At 35.6% G+C, this 27,082-nt stretch overlaps 1 protein-coding gene across 1 annotated transcript in view; it reads right to left on the bottom strand.

The window, feature by feature from the left end:
- The window catches only part of LOC150110257 (dynein axonemal heavy chain 5-like), a 972,373-nt gene that overhangs the window by 352,797 nt on the left and 592,494 nt on the right, over positions 1–27,082 (bottom strand). Inside the window, exons 48-49 of the mRNA XM_090394637.1 lie at positions 21,528–21,691; positions 5,518–5,640 (exon numbers count right to left, since the gene is read on the bottom strand). Coding sequence (XP_090250763.1) covers positions 5,518–5,640; positions 21,528–21,691 — 287 coding nt within the window. The remainder of the gene's footprint in view (positions 1–5,517; positions 5,641–21,527; positions 21,692–27,082) is intronic.

The following is a 27,082-nucleotide window of genomic DNA, read 5'->3' as shown; positions in this document are numbered from 1 at the left end:
TTTACAACTCGTTGGCAGAAATATCAGCTCTGTCGACTTCCATAGGGGGCAAGAAACTCAGCCATGAGCTTTCAATGTCTAATGAACACTGTTCTCTCAGACATGTTGGGAAAAGGAATCATATGCTTTCAGGATGACCTATTAATCTACACACAGGACCTAAAGTCTCACATGAATATCTTGAATGGTGTGTTAGAAAGATTAGAGAGATCAAGACTATCACTGAAGTGCTCTAAGTGTAAGCTCTTTATGAGGGAGGTAGAATATCTAGGCCATGTGGTGAGCAATAGAGGCATTAATCCCACTCAAGAAAATGTCTCTGCCATCCTGAAAGTAAGAATCTCTACATCTGTAAGGCAAGTTCGAAGGTATTTGGGAATGGTGAATTTTTATAGAAAATTCATTCCTAATTGCTCCAGAATAATGCAACCCATCATCGAACTGACAAAAAAAGGAGAAAAGTTTCATTGGGGGGAAAAACAACAGCTTGCCCACAACTTCTTCAACCTTGCGTTAACCAAAGCTCCAGTCTTAGCCTACCCGAAACTCGAGAAGCCTTTCTGTCTAGCTGCAGATGCTTCTAATGATACCATAGCTTCCGTACTCGAACAAGAAGAAGAGAGAGATCTTAGACCAATAGCATTTTTAAGTAGGAAGCTTTCCATCTCTGGGAATACATTCTGATATTTTCTTCCTCAGATGCCCGCTGATTATATCCCATGCACTGCTAACATCTTTCCCCTGCAATATGTTCTGCCATGGCTGTAAGCTCATTCCGAAGCTTGTTATAATTACCTAACCCGTAGTCCTTGTACATATATACCACTTTTTAAGAGAGAAATCTACAAATTTTGCAATCTCCCAAGTCAATACCACATGATCACTTTCACCAATTGGAGGTAACAAGGACACCTTACTTATGCATATGTCCTCTGAACCTATGACAAGATCCAACACTCTCACACCACGAGTCCCTTCAGTTATGTGCTGCAAGTAATTGTCTCTTAGAAGGTGTATGAATTACATTTCCTTTTCGCCAAGTGATATATCCTCCTTCCAAATGTATTACCATAATTAAACTCCCCATAATAATCACTAATCCTGTACTAATTTGCTGATGCATGAATTCAATATCACCCCCTGTATCCCCTGGCCTATAGCGGCAACCAACTGTAAATTTGCTTGTGTCAGTCACTATTTCGCACCAGACCACCTCAAATGAACTATCATTCACGTCTTTCCTCTTGATATACTACTTTCTTTGGCTGCAACTCATCAGCTATCATCAATAGTACTCCCCACCTCCATTCTATCTTCTCTATCCTCTATGAAAATACTGTACCATTCACATTCAATTCCAGTAACCACATCTTCTGCTGACAGCCAAGTTTCACTAATGCCTACAACTTTTGGTGAGATTGCACTGACTAATGCCAAAAATTCTTTCCTCTTATTTCGAATGCTTCTTGAATTAGTATACAAAAATTGCAGATTCCCTTGAGTTCTCTTACCAACTTTAGAACTGATATACATTCTACTAAATTCAGTAGTGCCATACCGATTTTTATCCACTCTATTCTTCAAATTATTCTGCAAAAAAGGATCAACAAATATGCATTCACTGCATAAGTTTCTCCCTCTTACACTCAACCTTTTCAATTTTAGTTTCCCTGCACAATTCCTTCAACTTGTTCAGAAAACAGTAACTTCTTCAAATACTTATGACCTTCTATGTTCAGATGCAACCCATCTCTTTCACACAGCTGTCTTTTGCCTTCAAACACACTCCAGACTTCGACAAATTCCAGACCTCTTTTTTCGTATATTCTTGCAATCATATCATTTATTATCATCGATTGTCTACTTAACTCATAATTGTCAAAATGAGGCGGCATACACATCCCTTTGACTTCTTCTTCTTAACGATATCTAACAATGTTCTTAAATCTTTTGCTACCCAATTAATACTACCACTCAGGTCATTTGTGCCCACCACAACTATCATCCTTTCTGCATCATGCCCTCTCTTTATTGCTCTCTCTCTGTCTCTCTCTCTATTGTTCTGCCAGACAAGCATCCTTCAGGAATACTGCTTTCCATACCCTTAATCATCGAATCATCATATATTATACCACTCATAACTTCGTTCAAACAAGCGTCACTCACGGCCTTATTTTCTACACTATTCAGTATGACTCTGCCAGTTTCATTACTTTCCCTCAACACTTTTTTACTTACTCTCTCACTTTCACAACATCTCATTTCTTCTAGACCACTTGTGCTTTCATTCTGTTGACTCCCAATCACTCCCATACTATTCATTACTTCATCATTTTCAAACCTTACTCTTAGCTGTTCTTGTTCTCACTGCCATTTTGTCTTCAGTAACTGTAAGCTGTATTACAGAAAGCTTGCTACAAAACCTACTAACAACTTCTGTAGTTACTATGCATTCAATCCCAAATATCACAAACAAATAAATTTTAACTGAAGTGCATACAGTTTTTCATTAATATTACATAAAATTTATCTTTGCCAGAGAAATTCTAGCAATCATCTTCCAAAAACATACAGATAGAAAATTAAATATTGAAATAAATAACAGAATAAGCAAGGTTAGGAGGGTGAACAGTAGGTGAATAGATCTGTATGAAATAAGGAGGAAAAATTAGCTGAAACACTAAACTAGCAGTATATAGTGTTCTAATCAATATTAACTAATACATTATTTTTGAACTACCATGAGAATTCTGAGAATTAAAAAAAAAATTAATAAGTGAAAAGATGGAATCAACTGAAGAACCATATTAAAATGAAGACATTAAAAAGGAACATATCATTCTTATTCAGGAATGTGTAAGCAGTGCCAACTCAAGTATTATGGCCACTTAAATAGAATGGGAGAGGAAATGTTAGAAACAGTTTCATACAAGAATGACAAGTTAAAAAAAAAGACACAAAGGAAGGCAGTTTTTAGTGTCACAGATTAAAAAAAAATGTAAGGACATCAGAAACATGACAAATAATGCAGATTAATATAGAAGAAAATTATAGATAAGAGGTTAGTAATATTGGGCTTATAGTGCACTTATCTTGTTTCCTCTCCTTCAGGTTACCTATTAGAAGATAATGAAAATTAATGTAATATTAATGCATCAAAGAATAGCCAATACGAATACAATTTTTTGGTCAGCTAAATCCCAAATTGCCAGCCCATCCTCATTCGTTCAATATCCAGGTAGATACCCAACAGGGTGCACCACAAGAAGGTGAGGATTGGACATTAGGTCAGAAGCCCTGGTTGGTTCTCTGCATTCCTTTAAATGCTATGTGGAGGTCTCCTCTCAGTTATACAGCTTTGACCCTTAAGCACCCCATATATAAATGGGAATATAACAAAGATCTGTATTTAAGTTTTGTCGATCTGGAAAAGGCATACAACAAGGTGCCAAGAGAGAAGTTATTCAATACACTACAGTTATATGGTGTCAATGGGGCATTATATCAAGCAATACTTAGTCTTTATTTGAGTTGTAAAGCAGCAGCTAGAATTGAAGGAAGTACAGGAAGATGGTTTAATGTTAAATCTGGTGTGAGACAAGGATGTATATTATCCCCTCTGTTATTCATTATCTATATGGATCATATTATGAAGGAAAGTGGTATTAAAATGATATCAAAATTGGAGATGTTAATGTCAGCTCTTTGCTTTATGCGGACAATGTTATACTTCTAAATAAATCTGCTACAGGTCTGCAAGATTCCCTGACCAAATTGAATAACTGTTGTAATAGATATGGTATGAAGGTCAGCAATAAAAAGACAAAGACAATGAAAATAGGCAGAATCGTTGAAAATGTCAACTGTGTTGTGAAAGAAGAACCTGTAGAACAAGTAAAACATTTCAGCTACTTAGGCACGATTTTTAGTGAAGATGGTAAATTAAATATGGAAATAGACAACAGAATCAACAAAGCTGGTATGGTGTGGTAGGAAGTCAATTGAATGAATTCATATGGAATAAGAAAGAAGTTGGTTGGAACAATAAATTGGCTTAGTTGGAACATTAAATTGGCTGTATATAGGACAGTGTTCAAGCCAGTTTTGACTTATGGATCTGAGAGCTGGGTCAGAAGTAAAACACTTGACCAAAGACTAGAGACCGCAGATATGAGAGTCCTGAGAAAGATTAGAGGTGTGAACAGATGGCATCAATGGCAATATCATATTAACAATGAGGATATTAGGAAAGAACTTGAAATTGTCAGCATCCAGGAATGTGTTAGCAGAGCTAATCTCAGGTGGTATGGTCACTTAAACTGAATGCGCGAGGAAAGATTAGCAAAACAAGTTTTCTCTGCCAGGTAGGCAGGAAAACGACCCAGAGGAAGACCAAGATATAGGTGGATTGATATGGTACAAAGTGCCTTAGATGATAGAAATATAACATTTGATAATGTTGGAGTCTTGACAAGTAACAGACGAATTTGGAGGAAAATTGTAGATAAGAAGTTAGTAATGATGTAAATTTTTCATGTAGTACTATCATATTCTATATACCCCTTAAAGGTACATGGCAGGAATTTGATGATGATGATGCATCAAATGGTAAACAGCAGGGACAAAATAGGGAATATTTGGGAAAATAAAAATAGTTTACAACTGTCAGATGAATTTTTAATTTTCATCTTAAAATTTACTCTGAATATTAATAAATCATTATGACCTATCTTATATGTTATATAGCAACATAACAGAATTCTTCATTATATGGCAATAGGGGTTGGTTTTTCATCAGGTACTCTCCAGTTTTCTCCTCTAAACATAAAACTACCTCAAATATATTTTAGTAGTAGTGCTGCATTTGCTTGAGTATAGAGTATGAATTATATAATTCACAGAGTTCATTTTATTGCTGCCTATCTGAACTTTTGGTGACAGGTTATGATAATAATAATGATACAAATCAAAAAAAAAATTTAAAAAAATATTAATTCCATAATGCTTTTTTTCCCCTACACACTTTCCTTGCTCAGTACACTTATTCCAAATTTCAAGTTAATAATGCTAACACGCAAACTCTGGTTTGTTCAAGCCATAAATCTGATTAAATTGCATTTTAAGATAAGTTAAAAGAAGTTAGCAATACAGAATTCTTTCTCAATTATTAGAACAAACTGGAAACACATAGTGGTGACATTATAACAACTGAGTGGTTGGCTCAATTCTATAAACAAAAAAGAAATAAAAAGATGCAAATTAATTTTTAACTTTGATTTGTAGACTTGTGAGAAATATTGTTACTAGACCTCCTTTCCATATGTTTTAGCATTCAAGGAATACAATGCACCTCGTACAAATAATTATTCTCCTTCATATTCAGATACACTACTTAGAATCTCGTATTTTTCTAGTGAACTTTATAAAATGCATTGACGAAAAATTTGTCAGTGTTTAATAGAAAAGGAAAGAACTGACAAGAATACAATTAAGAAACTGTTTAAACAGTCTTCTTACCTCAAAAAGTCCACAAAATATGAAGTTTCCTCAACTATAGGAATGTATTCCTTCCCTAAGTTTTCAGAGACCACTTTTATGACAGCATTCTGGAACCAAACATAATCTGCTGGACTTGTAAATCTATAAAATAAACAAGAATAAAAGAATAAAAAGATATAATCAGTTTCTATATCTGCTTTAAAGCATCTTCCTAAATAATTATTCTCTTTGTTTTGTCACATTCAACAAATAGCTGAATAGATCAAATTATGAAGAATGAAATGTAATGAATATATCTCCAAAAAATGATGACAGATTAGTAAAAATAGCAAAGGACAAAAAGATGAAGGTATTCTTTTTGCTTTTTTAGCCAAATAAAAAAGAGTTGAAGAAGAAGAATTTTGTCACAAAAAACAGAACAGATCTTACAGACATTTTAACATTTGTTTATTTTTATGCAATTTCCATGGTTGCAAACCTGTAGTACATTGGTAGCACATGTGAGATAAGTTTTTATTATGATGATTCAGGACATCCACAGAGTCACAGGACTCATCATGGGAGGCTTATCTTAAACAATACAAAGCCCATCATACCAATGCATGAACTCATTCACTGTTCATGCTCTCACCACTTTATCAGGCAATGCATTCCACAAGAATGCATTCCACAGTTCAACAACCCTCCATGAAAAGAAACCATGCCTCACTCTCTTGCTCACGACTTCTTTTTGCAATTTCCAAGGATGACCCCCTTGTCCCTTGTTTTATCATATGAATGAACTCCAGAGTGTCAACCCCTGTAACTGCCTCTCAAGTTTAAATGTCTCAATCATATCACCTCTCCTTCTATATTCTTTATACAGAGAAGGGAGGAAAGCTCTTATCCACAATGGATTCAACCTATCTTGAGGATGGAAGGGGGGGAGAGAGAGAGAGAGAGAGAGAGAGGAGCATAGTCAATTAAATAGTACATGAGCTTCTAAGGGGGGGGGGGCTTACTGACCTTTTTCAGTTACATTCAGAGTAATGCAGAAATCACAGTAACGTTACTAGCACCTAAGCTACACAATTCCGTATAGCTTCTTAATCAAGAATGACATGAAAGGGTAGTAGCTAAGCAAAAAGATATTTTTACTATGGCCATAGAGGATACCAGTTGGCTGTTAGTTGTTAATACTGACCACATAAAGTTTTTGAATGCTTTAAGCAAAAAAAGTAAGAAAGCTTTTCAAGTCAAGGAGCTTAATATAAAATAAAGTTGTCTCTGATTATTGATATATGAATAAATTGATAATACTACAATGCCACAGTGAGAGATATTTGGTTATGCATCTCAGAAAGACTATATTATTATGGACAGATGAGATGGAGGACCTAGTGAAGCATGAACATGTGATCCATTAACTATATAATTTTTTTTTCTCTCTCTCTCTCTCTCTCTCTCAACAACTATATTTCACTTATGCCAATATTTTGGTAAATTGATTCAATTAATGCTACACACTCTTCCTTATTCCTGATATTCATAAATGTATAGTGCAATTGGAAGAATGGAGCAATGCGGATTTTGGCTGGAAGAGACTTGCATTCAGTTCTAATCATCATAATGAGAGGAATTTTTATATGGATTATTTTTCAAATGAACTGATTTCATGTGGAGATATGAATTTTTAACCTGAGTTTCCGTGCATATAGGCAAACTGGCTAGAGAACACAATACGAGGGTGGTCTGAAAAGTTGGCCTAACAATGAAAAAATGAATTTATAATTTCAAAATTATTTTTATTTTTCAACATTATCTTCCTTTCAACATTATCTCCCAGCGATGCTCCAGCAGCAATATCCTGTTCCTGTAGTGGTTCTCAGTAAGATCTGCAAAATGCCCCTCTACAGCTGCAGTCACCTCTTGATTTGAAGAAAAACGCTGACTAGCAAGGAAGAGTCTTAGTTTTGGGAATAGATAGAAGTCAGAGGGAGCCAAATCTGGGGAATAGGGTGGATGTTCCAACAATTCATAGTGCAGATGCTTTAATTTTCCATTTCCAAAATACTTTTGTAGGCAGGTGCACTGTCCTGATGAAAGATGTTTTTCCTTCTGCAAACTGGATCTTTTCTCACAACGTTTTTCATCTAGTCTGGTTAAAAGATCGGAATAATATTCTGTGGTTATTGTTTTATCCTTTTCAAGATAATTAATAAACAAAATGCCTTTAGCATCCCAAAACATTGATGCCATGATCTTTCCTGCTGATGGAACAGACTCTGCCTTCTTTGGTGCTGAACAACCGGCTTCTGTCCACTGTTTTGACTGCTGTTTGGATTCTGGTGTGTAATGGTGAATCCAAGTCTCATCCATAGTAATAAATCGATGCACAAAATCAGTTTTATTCTTGTTAAAATGCTCCAAGCACTGTTCAGAGATTTCCGTGTGAGTGCATTTTTGATATGCTGTGAGCAAGCGAGGCACCCATCTTGTGCAAAGCTTTTTCATTTTCAATTCTTCATGCAAAATATATCCTACATGTTCTTTTGAAATGCCTATAGTTTCAGCAATTTCATGCATTTTGACTCGCCAGTCATCCAACACCATATTGTGCACTTGATCAATGATTTCTGGTGTTGTTACACTTTTTTGGACGTCCTTCACGTGGATCATCTTCGAGGCTGGTCATTTCTTAATTGTCAAAAATGAAGGAGAAGAGTGCCCATAAACTTTTATAACTTCAGATGAATTTCTTTTGGGCATTAAACCTTCATTTACAAAGAATTTTATAACTGCATGATACTCAATTTTATCCATTTCAAGGGAATACAGACAACACTTTTGCTTCAGCCAGCTGTATAAAACAAACTACTTGATAGAATGACTTGCAATTTCACGGGAATGCTTATGACAGATGTACCAACTCAGAAAAAAAAATTGTGCCAATTGTGTTGCCATCTATGGTCAAGGCCGAGAACTTTCCAGATCACCCTCAAATGTTAACATACAAAAATATTATTAGTGAACATTAACTAGAATAGTGTGTAAATGGTGGATTATGTAGTGTATTAATAGACAGCAGCATAGTGTAGATCATTGCTAATGCAGTGCATAGATGGTGAATTAAATGGATAGTTGTAGAATGTATTATGAATGAGACACCTCCACAGAGGTGTCTCATTCATAATAATAAATGTGCCATCTACTTCTAGAACAATAAGTAATTTGACTGGACCTGTGTTCTTATCATTGATTAACCATGATGCAACTTACAAAACTCTGCTTGGCATTCCTGAATAGAGGAATATGATACTCCAACACCATAAGGATTTTTTCTTGAATATAACCACTCCTTTGAAAAACTCCAAACTCACATTCACTTTTCCTTTCTCTTCCTCACATCCCTTCTCTTCCTCCATGCTCAGTTTTTTTTTTTTTTTTTTTTTACTTTCATAATTTTTTCCTCTTTCAGGTCCTCCACCTAATTTACAGATATAAAAAAGACCAGCAGAAGTAATTATCCTGCTTTCCTTTTGTGTTAGGCTCAATAGTCTGTCATAGTAAAGTAACTTGGCATCTCAGTAACCTCATTACCGCATAAGAAGTAATCAGGTTTGTAAGAGGATGGTTGATCCTCTTTGCATTGTCTATATATCATGTTTGTCCTTCTAGCTGGTTTACCTATTTTTCAGGATGAAAAATTGAGTTTCTTGGAGGGAAAACGTTGCAATCCTCCATATGAGATAAGCAAACTCACTTTTACTTGAAAAGCCCTAACCAAATTTCTTTGCATCCTAGATGGGATTTGAACCTGAGTCTTTCCGACCAAAGGTCATTCATTCAAATGGCTGCATCTACTAAATTAAACTAAAATTATATTACTATGATAATATTATATTATAAAGTCTATCTACTACTATTTAGTCTGGGATTTCCAGAAAGACCCAGCACTGTGCTAGAAGATGAGATAAGTTCAGAAGTTAAGTTCAGAATATATCTTCTATAAGAAGATAAGATACTGAGAAGATAAGTTCAGAAGTATATAAATATGCAGGAATAAAATTTAAATTATAAGGAAAGAACTCGGAACTCAGTTTACTGTCCACCATCACTCCAAGATTCTGAATCTCTTCCTGAAGCACAGCTCCACAAATATAGCATGTCGTCTTATATCTATGTATCCCAAAGTGTAATGCCCTGCATTTATTAACATTAAAACTGCAACCCAATCTTTAGTGCAAGCTAAAAGTGTAGTCATATCTTCTTGTAGAGAATTAACATTAGCACTATTCCTGATAATTCTACCTAACTTTGCATCATTGGCAAACATTTGAAGATCCCCAGTCAATCCACATGAAATATCATTATCAAACAAGTTAAACAGTAAGGGCCCAAGAACAGAACCCTGAGGCATGCCACTATCACCTTCCTCTTTTAAGACACAGCTCCATCACATACATTTTGCTGGTATCATTTAGAGAGAGCCAATATACTAATTATTCCTATCCTTGTATACACCAACTTATATGTGGTAATTTATCGAATGCTTTTGCAAAATCCAAGAATATCACTGTATATGACTCTCACTTATTCAACACATCCATCTCTTCTTCATCTTCATGTAGCTTCCTCAGTGAGAGGGTAGCACCATGTCCTTCCAGTTCTCTCTGTTTGTGGCTTTCTTTTTTGTTTCTGCATAGACATGTGATCCTGTCCATGATCTTATATCTTCAAGGTATGTCCGTTTTTTACCTCTTGATCATTTTCCCATAATTTTTCCTTCAAAAACTGTTAGTATCCTCTGTCCTGCTGAACCTCTCAGTAAATGTCCAGCCATCTCTATAGCACCACATTTCAAATCTGTTGTCTTACTCTCTTCTTGAATATCCAGGTCTCACTTCCATATTGGAAGTGAGACCTGGAAACTGGCCACACTAATGTTCTTATCATTCTTTATTTTGTCTATATACCCACCGAACTTCTGAGCAGATCTTTATTTTTCCAGAAGGCATTTTTAATTATGGCTGTCCTTATTTTTATTTCTTTATCTTGCTTTCCATCTGCAGTAAAGTAGGTGCCTAAATATTTGTATTCTGTTGTAAGTTCAATTTTTATATTGTTTATGAATATTTCTGGCTACGATCTGTTTTCTTTTGAGATTTTCATAAATTTGGTCTTTTCTGTATTTACATCTAATCCAAACTGTTTACCTTCTTCAATTAGTACCTGCAGTAATTTGATTAATTTGTTTCTGTTTTCTGCTATTTGAATGGTATCATCAGCATATCTAAGATTGTTGTATTTTATACCAGGAGTGGCCAGAGTTTTTGCAGCAAGAGCCATAGTTACCTACCAGAAATTGTTAAGAGCCACAAATTTACTTCTTGGAACATTTTTAAGGGCAGCATCAAAAGCTTAACATCAACGCCATGAGTACTATCTTTTAATGCTATTAAATCTAATAATTCTTCTTGCGTCACTCCATCCTCAAGAACGAAACGAATAAAAATCGCTAATTGTAGTTGGTCTGTAATGTCAGTTGATTCTTTTGATTCTTTTTTTTTTCTGACAAGGTAATATAAATATAACTACATTGCCAAACAGCAATGTAGTTAATTGAAAAATTAAATTAAAAACAATAGAAAATTAAGAAAAATTATAAATATTTTTTATTTGTTAGTTGAGCCGCAATGAAACTTAAGAAGAGCCACATGCGGTTCACAAGCCGCAGTTTGGCCACTGTGGTTTTATACCATTGACACTAATTCCTATTTTTTATTTTTCAATCTTTTTCATCACTGTCTCACTATAGATATTAAATAGATTTGGTGAAAAGATACAGCCTTGTCTAACTCCTCTTTTTATTTTCACTACAGAAGCCTCAGAGTTAAACAGCTGCATTTTCTGTTTGGTGTAAATCATTTTTAGAATCTTAAGTACATGATCTTCTATGTCTAATTTATCTAATATATTGAACATTTTATTATGTTTTACCTGGTCAAAGGCCTTCTGAAAGTCTATGAAGCGTATGTAAATGTTCCTATTTCTTTCAAGTGAGCTTTCTATTAGTATTTTTAGTTTCAGGATAGCATTAATGGTTCCCACTCCTCTTCTGAAGCCTTTCTGTTTTTCACTCAATTCACTGATTAAGGCTCTTTCAATTCGTTTGTTAACAATGGTTATAAGAATTTTAGATGAATGGGATATTAGGTCAGAGTTCTGTAATCCATGCAATTTTGTGCATTATTTTTCTTCGGAATTGGTACAGATAGATGTTGTAAAAACTTCAGGTAATTCTATTGTTTTATAGATGTCCTGAATGGATTCCACTAAACAGTTGTTATTATTGCCAGTCAAAGCTTTCAGCAGCTCAGCCAGGATATTATCACACCTAGGGGATTTATTATTAGGAAGATTCTTAATTATGTGTTCTATCTCCTTTCTTGTCAGTAGAGTGGTATCTGTTGTTATGTTTAACTTAAGGTGTCGTGAATCATCTATCATGTTACCATTAACATCATCATAGAGCTCTGATAAGTACTTCACTCATCTTCCATTTATTTTTTCCTTATCAATGATTATGTTTCCATCTTTGTCCTTGATGTTATTAGACTGTGTACGTTTTGCTTTTCCATTAAGTGCTTTCATTTTCAGGAATGCTTCTCTGGTTTTGTTCCTATTTTGTAATTCTTCTATCTCGGTGCACTGCCTACTTATCCAGTTTTCTTTCAATCTTCTGCATAACTGTTTGATTCTTTTATCCAATATTTAATATCTTAATCTTTCTTCTTCATTTGCTCCTCCTTTCCATGTTCTTCTTTCATCAATAAGGTTGATTACTTCTTGTGTTATTCATGGTTTTTTCTTTTTTCTTGTTTATTGATATGGTTTTAGCAGATGTTATGATAGCTGCTTGTAATATATCCCACTGAGAGGGTTCATTTTCGTTTTGCTACTGTGCAGACAGCAGTTCTGAAATATTTTCATTAAATTTTGATTTTACTATTGGATTTTGTACCATTTGCAGATCCCATTTTAGGGGTTGACTTCTTTTAATTTTTATTGTTTTCAGGCAAATATTCATCTTCATTAAGACCAATCTATGATCAGATCCACAGTCAGCACTTGGCATCAACTATGAGTTCCGTATTCCATTGAAGTAACGTTTACTGATCACAATATAGTCTAATTGATTTTTGTATCTTCCATATGAACTTTCAGATGTGTATCTTGCTTTGGTTTTTGCTCAAAATAAGTGTTAGTTATGATGAGACTGTGCTTGTTACAGAAATAATCAATCAGTTTTTATCCTATCGCATCCCGAATTCCAAGTCCAAATGAGCCCATGTGTGTAGATGTTCTCTCTGATCCAACTTTTGTGTTCCAGTCACCCATAGCACAGATAACTCGATCTTTCTTGCCTCCAACTTCCTTTATACACCATTCTATTTCATCATATCTGTTATCTATTTCTGCTTCCTCATTCTGTTCTGTAGGAGCATATATTTGAATGATCAACATATCCCTAGGTTTAGACTTCACTAGAATTGCCATTACTCTATCTGATTTTCTGATGAATGACATGGATAATGTTTTTATTAGTTTTCTTCTCCACAATGAATGCTATATACCTATCCTTGATATTTTACCATCTGATGTATATACTTTATATATCTTGCTATTTGGAAGTTTCGAGTCAAAATCTGATGATCCTTTCCAAAAAGTTTCATTTATTCCTAGTATACTAATATTCAATCTCTCCATTTCTCTCATTACATTAGCCAATTTCCCACATTTTTTCAATCCTCTTACATTTCAAGTAGCAATATTCAAACAATTTCTGCATTGAGTTTCTTTATAGCGGTCATGGACTGACAATACCACAGGGCCTGCTACATCACCCTGACACCACTGTTCCAGGCATATTGAGACTACCAGGGCTTTATTTCTTTTCTGAATAGACATGATGCACATTCATCACATTATCATAAAACATAAGAAGATTGCTAAAACAGGATCTGCCCTTCACAAACCCATGCTGACCATCATAGAGAATCCTACGTTCATCATCCCAATCCTCTATTCTATTTCTAATCAATTTTTCCAACACTTTAATCATAACTGCAGATATACAAATTGGTCTATAACTGGAAACTTCTGTTCTCAAACCATGGTTGTCGAGAGGTATTATTTTGCTTTCTTTCCACTCTTAGGAACCTTTCCCCCACTGCAAGACTTCCATTAATGTGTAGGAATGGATGATATGTGGAATATTAAAATCTAACCCAAGCAACACTTAATACACCTCTGATTCTTTCACCTTTAATTCTCCTAATTCTTTGTTGAAAGTTTATTTTTCACTCGGTTTGACTATAATAAATTTTGTTTAATCCTTTATCCAAGTGTGAGCAAACAAAGTTTGCACCTGAAAGTATCTTCAGGACTGGGATGAGGTGGTACAACACCGAGCAACTCGTTGCAAAGGCGGAGCAAGCTAACATCACTCCTATCTCAGTATCTTCCATAATGCAAAACACATCTCCTTGCAGATATGTATAATGTTATGCATTAAGGGAAGGGCCACTACCCAGACTAGTTTTGACCTTTATTGAGGTCTCTTCAGTGGGAGCCAGGCCCAAGTGGAGATACCAGGCAGAAGCATTAGCAAGGTCATCTCTACCTATAGGAGTTGCCAAACGGTGTGCCACCTTTTTATTAAATTACTCTGGATTTAGAGAAAGATGTTGAAAGTTTATTTTTCACTTGGTTAGACTATAATAAATTTTGTTTAATCCTTTATCCAAGTGTGAGCAAATGATATCTCCACTTGGGCCTGGCTCCCACTGAAGAGACCTCAAAAATAAAGGTCGAAACTAGTCTGGGTAGTAGCCCTTCCCTTAATGCATAACATTATACATATCTGCAAGGAGATGTGTTTTGCATTATGGAAGATACTGAGATAGGAGTGATGTTATCTTGCTCCACCTTTGCAATGAGTTGCTTGGTGTTGTACCACCTTATCCCAGTCCTGAAGATACTTTCAGGCGCAAACTTTGTTTGCTCACACTTGGATAAAGGATTAAACAAAATTTATTATAGTCTAACCGAGTGAAAAATAAACTTTCAACATCTTTCTCTAAATCCAGAGTAATTTAATAAAAAGGTGGCACACTGTTTGGCAACTCCTATAGGTAGAGATGACCTTGCTAATGCTTCTGCCTAGTATCTCCACTTGGGCCTGGCTCCCACTGAAGAGACCCTCAATAAAGGTTGAAACTAGTCTGGGTAGTGGCCCTTCCCTTAATGCATAACATTATACATATCCGCAAGGAGATGTGTTTTGCATTATGGAAGATACTGAGATAGGAGTGATGTTATCTTGCTCCACCTTTGCAACAAGTTGCTTGGTGTTGTACCACCTTATCCCAGTCCTGAAGATACTTTCAGACACAAACTATGTTTGCTCACACTTGGATAAAGGATTAAACAAAATTAATTATCTCTTAATTCTTGCCTCCCTTCTACATGTTGCACAGCATCATCCACACCACTATGATATTCACTGATGAAGTGTTCATTAAATAATTCCACCATTTGCTATGGATAATCTGCTACCATAGCTATCCACCAGAATCAACCTGCGATAATTATTTTTTCTCTTGCTTGCACATAGCAGAAAAATTCCCTTGGATTAGCTTTGAGTGGACTGGCCAATCTCCTCTCATATTCTACTTTTTCTTTTTTTAACCATGCTTGTCATTTTTCTGACCTGCACTTTATATTTTTCATGCATCTGTTGACTGCAAACTGTTTTGTACTTCGTCCATAACAACTTCTTTTGTAACACACTTGCTTGATATCCCCATTCATCCATCTAACACTACTCTATTTATTTGCTTAACTCTTGCTGTGCAGTTATACATTGCTTGTGTTAGATACTGCCTTATCGTTTTCCCATGCACTGTCAATATCTTTTCTACGCAATTCATGAACTCAATGTATTCATTATAGTTGACTCCACAGCTTCTGATAATCACCCACCTTATAGTTTCAAATATAGATCTTCTTGATAATAACTTTTCTTATTTGACAACCTTCCAAACCAATACCTTATGATTACTTTCACCAACAGGTGGCAGTGTTGACAATTCATTCAAAACCACATCCTGTGAGGATATCACCAAATTTAGCACTGATAAACCTCGTGTTGCTTCCATCACAAGCTGCTTCAGATAGTTATCCAGCGGGAAATTAACAAATCCACTCTCCTTGTTAATATACGCTATCTCTTCTTTCCAATCCACATCGATATAATTAAAATCTCCCATTAGGATTATCTTCCTTTTACTTTATTATTATTATTATTATTCAGGTCTCCACAGTGTTAAGAGACTCATCATGGGAGGTCCTTCCTAGGAAAACAAAGTCTGTCATACCACTTCTTGAACTCAATGACCATTCTTGTTCTCACCACACTATCAGGCAGTGCATTCCACGGTTCAACCACCCTCCACACAAAGAAACCACTCCTCACCCTCTTGCTCACAGCCTCCTTTTGCAACCTCCTGGGATAGCTCCCTTGTCATCACTCCTTCCTGCTGTTCCACCAAGTGAAAGAACTCCCAAGCATCCACTCTCTAAATGCCTCTCAAAAGTTTAAAAGTCTTGATCATATCACCTCTCCTTCTTCTATCCACCAAACTGTAGTCCATGTTCCTTCAGCCGATACCCTCATAACTAACATTGTATAGTCCCGAAGTCCTGAACCCATCTTTGTTATCCACTCTGTATACTTCCACAGTTAATTTATCCCCTTCAAATCCTGGGGACCAAATCTAAGAGCAATAGTCTAAGTGTGGTCTGATCAGGGTCTTATACAATGGAATGATAACTCTTCTATTTCTGCATGTCAGCATCCTTCTCATTATTGCAAGAATCCTCTGGATTATCTTCACCACCTTTTGCAATATGCTCCCTGAATTTCAGTTTTCTATCAATTATCATCCCCAGATTTCTTGTCTCTCCTACTTCCTCCAGTACAGCTCCTCCAATTGAGTATGCAGTCTCCATCGATGTATCCCAAACTTCAAGACTTGACATTTTGCTGCATTAAACCGATACCTCCATTCATTTGCCGATCTGTCTAGTTTATTCAAATCTTCTTGCAGGGCTGCAGCATCTGCTCTATTACTAATAACCTTTCCCAGCATCACATCATCTGCAAACAACTGAATATCCCCTTGAAATCCATTAACAATGTCATTTATATAAAGGTGAACAGGTCCACGTACAAAGCCCTGTGGAACCCCACTTGCAACCTTCCATTTCCTTGATACTGCCCCACCATACACAACTCTTTGATACCTATCAGACAACAAATCCTGAATCCAGTTGACTAACTCAACATCTAAACCCATGTGCTGCAACTTAAATATCTGCTTATCATGTGGCATCCTCTCAAATGTCTTCGCAAAATAAAGAAAATGGCAGTATATGCCTTTCTCTCATCAACTGCTCTTGTCACTTTATTATAAAAGGCAATCATAATCATATTACTAAAGCAAGAGCATCACTTAACAAACCCATGTTGATTCTCACAGATAATATTACCGTCATCTGCCCAACATTGTATATAGTCCCCTCACTAATTTCTCCAAGACCTTAACAACTACTGATGACACACAAACTGGCCTGTAGTTAGACACATCCAGTCTGCTACTACCATTATGCAATGGCACTATCTTACCTTCCTTCCATTCCTTGAGTACCTTTCCCACAGCCAGACTTTCACTGAAAAGCCAAGTCAATGGAGCTGTCAGTTCTTTAGCACATTCTCTCAAAACTCGTGGTGAAATACCATCCAGTTACACAGCTTTACTCACATCCAGAGTACTCAGTATTTGGAACACACACTCTCCTCGTACACCTCTAAACCCAAAAGCTGCCCTATCCCTCTATTAAAACCTACTTCTCCAGGATGAAATACTCCAATTAAGTGTTCACTGAACAACTACAAAATGTCCTCTGATAGGCATAGAACAAGCTGGTTTGCAAGAAAACTTCAACAATAGACCAGATGTTCACATTGTACCAACTAGCAGAGCTCAGCTGGGAAGACCATAAAGAACTATATTGTTGTTTTTGTGGACTTTAAACAAGCTTTCGAAAGTATCAATAGAGAAATCCTTCTTAAAGTTCTACTAGAAAAAGCAATAGATAAATATATAAAGCAGTTTCTGATACAATATTACTCTAAGACAAATGCAATAATTAAAAAGGACACACTCACAACAGAATCCATAGAGATCCAAAAAGGAGCAATGCAAGGATGCCCATTATCCCTATGCCTATTCAACATATATCTAGATGAAGTTGTAAAGAAGGCAATAGAAAATGAGCCCGGAATCAATGTCAATGGTTTAAACATCAATAATATCAAATATGCAGATGATCTCATCCTTATTGCAAGAACCCCAAATGAACTACAAAGGTTGATAAACAAGCTAAATGAAACCTGTAAAACATATGACAATAAATATAAAAAAGACAAAAGTGATGAAAATAGGGAGGAATGGAACTACCATCTCAGCCACCCTAAGCAGAGAACAAATAGAACAAGTATACAACTTCATTTATCTTGGATCAAAACTAACAGAAACAATAGATGAACTCGAAACAATCAAACACAGAATAGCGATAGGATGGACCACCATGGGAAAATTACAGAAAATCTGGAAAACAAACAAGATATCTAAGCAAGACAAAATCAAATTATATGAATCAATAATTATACCAACAGTCATCTATGGAGCAGAACAGTAGACAGTTAAGAAAAGAGAGGAGAAAAAAGTGCTGGCATTTGAAATGAAATGCTTAAGAAAAATAAATAGAACAAGTTGGATAGAAAAGAAAACAAACAGCACAGTCAGACAAGAATTATTGCATAAAAAGACAATAATAGAAAAAATTAGAAAACAACAACTGAGATGGTTTGGCCACATTGTATGCATGGATGCAGACAGACTTCCTAACATCCTAATCAATACTTTTCCAACTGAAAAAAGAAGACCTGGAAGACCAAGAATTACCTGGCTGAAATCAATAAAGAACATCTCGGGATGCAGAACATATAAGGAACTTTTTCGGACAGTAAGGAATAGAGAAGACTGGAAGATCCTGCTCAAGAGAAGACTCAGTCCATCTTAGATGGAAGAGAAGAAGAAGAATAACTACACTAAATAATGAAAACTTATTTTCTCTTCCACTGCAGATGAGTCTGACTCTGACCTTGCCCTCTTGATAACCCCAAAATAACACAATATAACAACTTGACTCCAAAAGCAGCACCATTAAAGAACGCTTGTGTTACTGAGAAAAAAATGCAACACAATTCCAACTTGCCCAACTAATTTGTCTAAATATTTCATAATCAATACTCTCCATATTCTTTGTTCCATTAGAGCATTTTATTTGATATACTCTTCTATTGATCTCAGTTCACACCAAACACTTCAAAATCTTCACACATACCACTATTTTTTCACTTTGACTCTTGACACAATTCCTTTACTACCATTAACAATACCCCCCCCCCTCCTCTCTCTTGATCTTCCTATCCTTTTGGAAAATTCAATATCCTACCATTTGAAGTTCTGACAGCATATCATTCTCATTCAACCAAGTTTCATGGTATGCCCCAAGATAATTCCCATTATCTTTGGGCATACCATTGATTCAATCAGTGCTTCAAACTCAGCCCATTTATTTCTGATACTCCATACATTAGTAAACAAGCATTCATTGTACACAAATTATGGGCTCTACAACTGCGTTATAAATAATTATTTTAATTTCCTGACGTTTTAACCTTCATATTAAGGTCATCATCTGGAGAAAAACATATATATACAGAGACAAGCTAAATTACATTTCACACAGTATGCTGAAGAGACAATGATTTAATCAACGTTATTCTACTGGCCTGACCTCTAGTGAAAATAAAATAAAATTAAAATAAATAAATAAAATAAAATAAATTAATTACATCAAAGCTATATTCTATTTAAGACAACATCAGAGAAATATTCTTTCATATAGATAGTTTTGCTCTTGGGATATTTAACAGTAATAGTCTAAACTGATGATGACCCACTTAACCTTTCTACCTAAGAGTTAATTATAAATAGAACCATAGGTAATCCAGGATCTTTGAATCTAACATAGCAATTATCATGTTAAATTAGGACATCATTTTTACTGTATCAATATGAATATCAAATACTGTATCAAAACTATCAATATGAAAGAATATTTCTCTGATGTCTGAATATTTCAAATCATTGTCTCTTCATCATACTGTGTGAAATGTAATTTATCTTATATATATATATATATATATATATATATATATATATATATATATATATATATATATATATATATATATATATATATATATGTGTGTGTGTGTGTGTGTGTGTGTGTACTCCAGATGATAACCTTAATATTAAGGTCAAAACATCTGGAAATTAAAATAATTATTTATAACATGGTTGTAGAGTCCATAATTTGTGCAAAATGAATACTGATCACCATGTAACACTAAAGGAAAGGAGTAAACAAGCATAACAATTCTCCACAGTAAATAATTTCATCTACAGTGAACAAGAGGTCATCTCATCAACACAATCATTCTTTACACTCTCTGCTTAACTGCACTTCTCTCTTTGCTCTAACCATTCCTGTTTCCCTGATCCTGACTGACTTTCATTTATATTCTTATCATCCCCACCATTTTGCAATGCATCACTTTGCTCTGCTATAATCACTTCCTCACCTTTGTATCCATCCAAAATCTCCTCCTTCCACAACCTGCTTCTCAACCTCTTTCTCACTCTTAATGGTACTAATTTCCTATGAACCTTGTGCACTCTTATTAAACAACAAACCCATTCAAGTGCATCCCATCAGCTTTGAACCATCCTAACTTCTCTTCAAATTCATTCCACACATTCACAAATTGAACACTCTTCATCTGACACAATTCAGCCATGTTGTCATTCAGTACCATTACTCTCCTTCTAAGTTAACTACTGTCACTACTGATTATAAAGGTATATATCAAGGTAATATTATCTTGGTTAAAAACTATTTCAGCACTACAAGAAATGTTGTGGAACTAGCAAATGGATGGTGTGCATGGGTGGTGATTAAGAGTGAAGAAATCTATTGTTCTTTTGAGATATGAAGGTTGCAGATTTTGGTGAATAATTCTTGAGGTAAATCATTCAAGAAAACAGAGGTGAATGAAATGAAAGTGAGTGGCAGTAGCAGGTGAAGTGGGTTAGCAGGCAAACAGAAAATTGCTGCTGGTGCAGCTGCTCATGTTACCATAGATTCAGTAGAAATTAAAGGAATAATGGATACCAATTCTGCTGAACACTGTCCATGGAAGTATCTATATGAAAGACAATGCAGAAATTAACAATCTTTGAGACAGTGGTTGGAGATCTGTGAGAAAGGGGACATCAATTAGTAGACCTGCTTCTGTTTGGAAAGCAACAAGAATTTTTAGAGGCTTTTTGGTACACCACTCAAACATGAGAGCAGTATTCTAAGGTTGAGTGGATTTGGAATTTCTAGAGATCTGTACAAATAGAGACTAATGAAAATCATAAATTAAAGTTTATATTAATAACATTTTAAAATTTCAAATATTCCAACCATCCATATTATAAACAAAATTATAGTTTATCTATTTCTCCTTTTAAATCAAAAGAATAGTGAAATACAATGAACATAACTGATACTTTCATTCTGCATAGGTGTGTTCCTGTAAATTAATTGCATATAATTTTTTCGGAGTTAATGAAACCCTCCAATTTTAGAATAACAGCTATTCTGGTTGCACATTGGTTCTATCCACTAATAACATCATAGCCCTGTCAGAAATTTTAGTTAAAACTAAAAAAAAGTTGCAATCTAACATTTGTTTTCAAAAATGAGACTTTTAATAGAAATATTCTCCTCTAAATTTAAATTACCTGTCAGCAATTACACGGCAACACTCATGTTTCCATAATGATAGCAAAATTGGGATATCAACAACAACAGAAGGCTGAGTAATAATCAATCCTTGCCAGATACGTGAGAGATCCCTGAGATTGAAAACATAGTGGAACTTGGCTGGTGTTGGTAGCATTGTGGCCTGTAAAAATATAAGATGCATTTAAAAGGAGATGGACACACACACACACACGCTATATGTAGAAAGTATTTTACCTTGGGTATAATAAATGTTAAAGATACCAAGCTATTTTAAACCTGGTTTTACTCCATTTCCCAAGTAAGCAAACAGACAAATAAGTCAAGTTTGCACCTGCACGTAATGCAAGTCTAGCTGACCCTACAGGTAGTGCAAGACCAAGTAACTCATGGTAAAAGTAGAATAAGCTCTGATCACTAATCTTAATATTTACCCATAATGCAAAGCACATCTCCTGGAGGAGATGTATGATGCTTTGTATTAAAGGCAAGGGGCCACTACCCAGACCAGTTTCGACCTTTACTGAGGTCTCATCAGTGGGAGCCAGGCTAGAAATATCAAGATTTTAGTAATACAGAGCTTATAAGTATTTTACCAGAACAAGTTACCATAAGGTGTTTTAACCTTATTAAATAAAAATCTCAGGAGGAGATATAAATGTAGAAAGTATTTTACTTTGGGTATAATAAATGTTAAAGATACCAAGCTATTTTAGACCTGGTTTTACTCCATTTCCCAAGTAAGCAAACAGACAAATAAGTCAAGTTTGCGCCTGCACGTAACGATTTTTATTTAATAAGGTTAAAACACCTTATGGTAACTTGTTCTGGTAAAATACTTATAAGCTCTGTATTATTAAAATCTTGATATTTCTAGCCTGGCTCCCATTGATGAGACCTCAATAAAGGTCGAAACCGGTCTGGGTAGTGGCCCCTTGCCTTGATATTTCTAGCCTATCATACATCTCCTCCAGGAGATGTGCTTTGCATTATGGGTAAATATTAAGATTCGTGATCAGAGCTTATTCTACTTTTACCATGAGTTACCTTGGTCTTACACTACCTGTAGGGTCAGCTAGACTTGCATTACGTGCAGGTGCAAACTTGACTTATTTGTCTGTTTGCTTACTTGGGAAATGGAGTAAAACCAGGTTTAAAATAGCTTGGTATCTTTAACACACACACACACATATATATATATATATATATATATATATATATATATATATATATATATATATATATATATATATATATATGTGGAAAGAGAGAGAGAGAAAAAAAGAAATAACTCCAGTTATTAAAATTTTAGCCTTTTTACAGAAAATTGTGTCACTGTTTCTATCATTATTGTCTTATTCCCTTTACAGCTTTTATAGCTTTCCTATCCTTGGAACTACAAAAGATCAATTCATTCCTCTTCTTTAATCTTGCATTATGGGTGTTTCATATGATAGTTATGCTAATTTGAACTAAATAAGTAAAATTCAATGAAAGTTTTAGATTTTGGTGGTTGTAGTGGTATTTAGTAAAATTGTCCATATAATTGCTGCATGATGAGAACTAATATCAAAAACTAGTCCCATGTGCTAACAGGCACATTTCATCACAGATTATTATTATTATTATTATTATGTGACACCTCCAGGGAGTCCAAAGACTCATCGAGGGAGCATGTGCCAACAGCATCGAACAAATATCCCCTTCCAACTACTAGCCACACTCAAACTTGCTTAACTTTTTGTGAGCCATTAGTAGCAGAGGCTCTATGAATCGACTAACCTTTGCTGGAGATGTGCCATTTACATAAGAGTTATAACAGTTCAAAAGCTAGAGGTGTAAAATATCACAGTAAGCAAGAAAATAATACAATGGATTTTCATCCATTGTATTCTTTTCAAATTAAAATAAATGCATATCACAGCCCATTCGTGTGGAAGCTTAATGGAATGGAGTAATACAGCACTGAGTAAGGTTTAAAAAACATTATTTAATTCTTCCAATATTTCATCTCAGTCATATCATTACTGACAACATCACATCATACATAAAAAAAATCTACCTATTTTAAATTTTCTATTGAAAATTTATCGATCTATTGAAAAATATCAATCACCTCACTGTTTATTGAAAAAAAAAATTATTCTAAATAAATAACCTCTACACAGCTTTCAAACTCCACTTGAACTTAACTACCTTTATCTGTTCCACTAAGAAACAACTCTCTCCCCCATTCCTCTAAGTTGGTTTACATGGACAGGCAGGATGATCTGCATATGAGAATACAAAAAATACATCTGCAGTCATGACTATGGTTGACTAGGCTTTGCAAATCATGCTCTAGATACTAGCATCAATTGGAAAAAAAAAAACATGTTCCATTGCAGTAAGTTTGGAAGAAAAAGAAATTTGTTTTTAGAGCCTGCAAATGCTGTTATACAGTATCGAACAAATTAATCTGAACAAGATGAATTTTCATCAATTTTTTGGTTTAATATTTTCAGTTTTGGCTTTACTTCACTATTTTGTTTGAGTGCTGCATATTTTAACTATCTTTAGAATGTTTGTTGATAGTGCCGTGCATTTTTAATAGTGTAAACAATTTGACATTCATAGTGTTTTATGCAATTTGTGTAGCTATAAAATGGATATATCACCAAGAAAGTATTCAGAAATATGTATTCTTTCTCAGCACATATCCATGACTTAAATACAAATTGCTAATGAGTCTAGAGTTGGTTTGGGTACTTGTTGGAAGTTTTTCCACTTGGTTATACTATAAATTAAAGATGCCAAGAAATTATATTCTGGGTTTAATACTTTTTCAAGCATAAGCAAACAAAGTTTGCATCTGAACTATTTTCAGGACTGGGCAACTTGTTACCTTCTATACATGCGTTACCCAGTCCTGAAAATAGTTCAGGTGCAAACTTTGTTTACTTACACTTGGATAAAGGATTAAACCAAGAATATAATTTCTTGGCATCTTTAATTTATGGTTTGAGTAGTGTTAATGCAATTTTAAAGAGGTTTAGGGAAACAGGTACCTTTTCTCCTGACAAAAAAGGAAAACTACACTAACTCAAGATCATCTACTAGTTAGCAATTACATATTTGTTGAAAATTTATTTATCACTAGGTTAGACTATAATAGATTTAGTTTAATCCTTTATCCCAGTGAGAGCAAACAAAGTTTGCACCTGAAAATATCTTCAGGACTAAATATAGTGTTGTACTATCTTATCCAGTAAGTAGTGCAACACCAAGGCAACTCGTGGCAAAGGTGGAGCAAGCTACCAGGCACTTCTAACCCAGTATCTCCCATAATGCAAAGTAGATGGCCAATCCCTTTAATGCATAACAGTATACATATCCACATAGGAAATGTGTTTTGCATTATGGGAGATACTGGGTTAGAAGTGCCTGGTAGCTTGCTCCACCTTTGCCACGAGTTGCCTTGGTGTTGCACTACTTACTGGATAAGATAGTACAACACTATATTTAGTCCTGAAGATATTTTCAGGTGCAAACTTTGTTTGCTCTCACTGGGATAAAGGATTAAACTAAATCTATTATAATTACATATTTGGTTTAATCCTTCATCCAAATGTAAGCAAACAAAGTTTGCACCTGAAGTATTTTCAGGACTGCAGCAACTCGTGGCGAAGGTGGTATAACTCCTCATCACTTGCCTTAGTATCCCATAATACACAGTGCATACCCTTATGGGTATTTATAATGCTATGCATTATGGGAAGGGTCACTACCCAGACTGGTTTCGCTGTTTTTTTAAGTGCAGGGTTACCTCTCTAAAAACTTGGGCGATCACTCAATCACCCAACAATGAGCGACGTGAGTAATCATTAACTCATTGGCTCCCCCTACTACCGAGCAGAGCCATAATTTCAGAAGTGGCCCACTCAGAGACAGGCAAACCCCCCCCCCCCCAAGCAGAGCCACTCATATCTCAGGGAAAGCACCTCCTCGTCTGCACATAAGCACATCCGTGACAGCCATACCCGGAAACAGTAATAGTCGAGCCTCGGTTAAAACTTCATTGGCTACAACATTGCCACAACCACTTCACCACAAAAGCACATCCATGAGAGCCAGACCCAGAAACAGTAATAGCCGAGACGCAGTTAAATCTTCATTGGCACAACCTTGTCACAACCACTCCAGCACAAAAGCACATCAGTGGGAGCCAAATCCAGAGGTGGTGATACTAAGGTGGAAGTAATGGAGAAGTCATATTTCCATATCCAGGTGGTGACATTGCAGAAATAAATGAACCAAAAGATTATACAAGAATTGTGGTGAATGAAGTGGAAGCGAGTAGTCTATTGCAAAACCTCAATGTCAATACATTTGTGGGATTGGATGGTATACCAGCTCGTGTTGTATGTGAAGCGGTTAAAGAATTGTCAGTACCCTTGACTATTTTATTTAATTTGAGTCTCGGGTCTAGGTTAGTCCCGAGGGGGTGGAAAGAGGGGAAAATAGTTCCACTGCATAAAGGTGGTTCCAAGACTGCTGTTGTAAATTACTGACCGATTAGCATATCAGGAATCGTTGTCAAGGTCTTGGAGAAATTAGTCAAGAAAAGAATACAGGATTGGATAGATGAAAATAGGATATTGTATGGGGGTACAAAATGGGTTTGTGAAGGGTAGATCATGCTTCAGTAACTTGCTCATGTTTTATAACACAGTGACGGCTGAACTGGATAAGGGTAATGGGTTTACAGTGATTCTACTGGACCTTGCCAAGGCCTTCGACAGGATACCACATGGAACTTTAATCAGTAAACTGGAGCAGATGGGGATGGATATAGTGTTAATGAGATGGATAAGAGGTTGATGGAGAGATACCAGAGAGTGGTTTATTCAAGAGTTGAGTCCAAAAGACGGCTTGTGACTAGTGGTGTGCCACAGGGTTCTGTTCTTGGACCACTACTTTTCAATTTGTTCATCAATGATATAGGAAGTGATCTGAGAGGAAGTGTTCACTTGTTTGCTGATGATGCAAAGTTGGGTAGAGCAATTGTGAGTGCACAGGATGTCAAAATTTTGCAGGATGATTTGGATAGTTTGGAGGACTGAGATAGGGAAAATGGATGTCAATTTAATGTGACAAAGTGTAAGGTTATGCACTTTGGGGTGGAAAGATTAGCAGCAGTATATCACATTGGTGGAACTGTACTCCAGGAGATTGATGAGGCCAGGGATTTGGGAGTGTTGGTGGATAGGGAATTAAAGTTTAGGGGGAGCACATTGCAAAAGTGGCCAAATCAGCTCATCAAATCACTTGGTTGCTGAAGAATACGTTGACAAGCAGACACAAGCAGGTTATTGTTTCTCTGTATCGAGCCTTGATAGGATCCCATCAAGACTACTGTGCCCAGATATGGGCACACAGGTTTCTTCTTGATGGGGAGGAGGTAGAGAGGATCCAGAGACGAGTGACTAAGATGATAGCAGGTCTGTGGAATGAACCTTTTAAGAACAGGTTGAAGATTTGTGGGTTGCAAAAATTGGTTTTTAGGTGGAAAAGG

This window comes from Typopeltis vanoorti, chromosome 1 (assembly GCF_054136105.1).
Source record: "Typopeltis vanoorti isolate ZY-2024b chromosome 1, IOZ_Tvanoo_1.0, whole genome shotgun sequence".
Classification (NCBI taxonomy): Eukaryota; Metazoa; Arthropoda; class Arachnida; order Uropygi; family Thelyphonidae; genus Typopeltis; species Typopeltis vanoorti.
The sequence above is the reverse complement of the archived record's forward strand: the minus strand, read 5'-3'. Positions and strand labels throughout refer to the sequence as shown.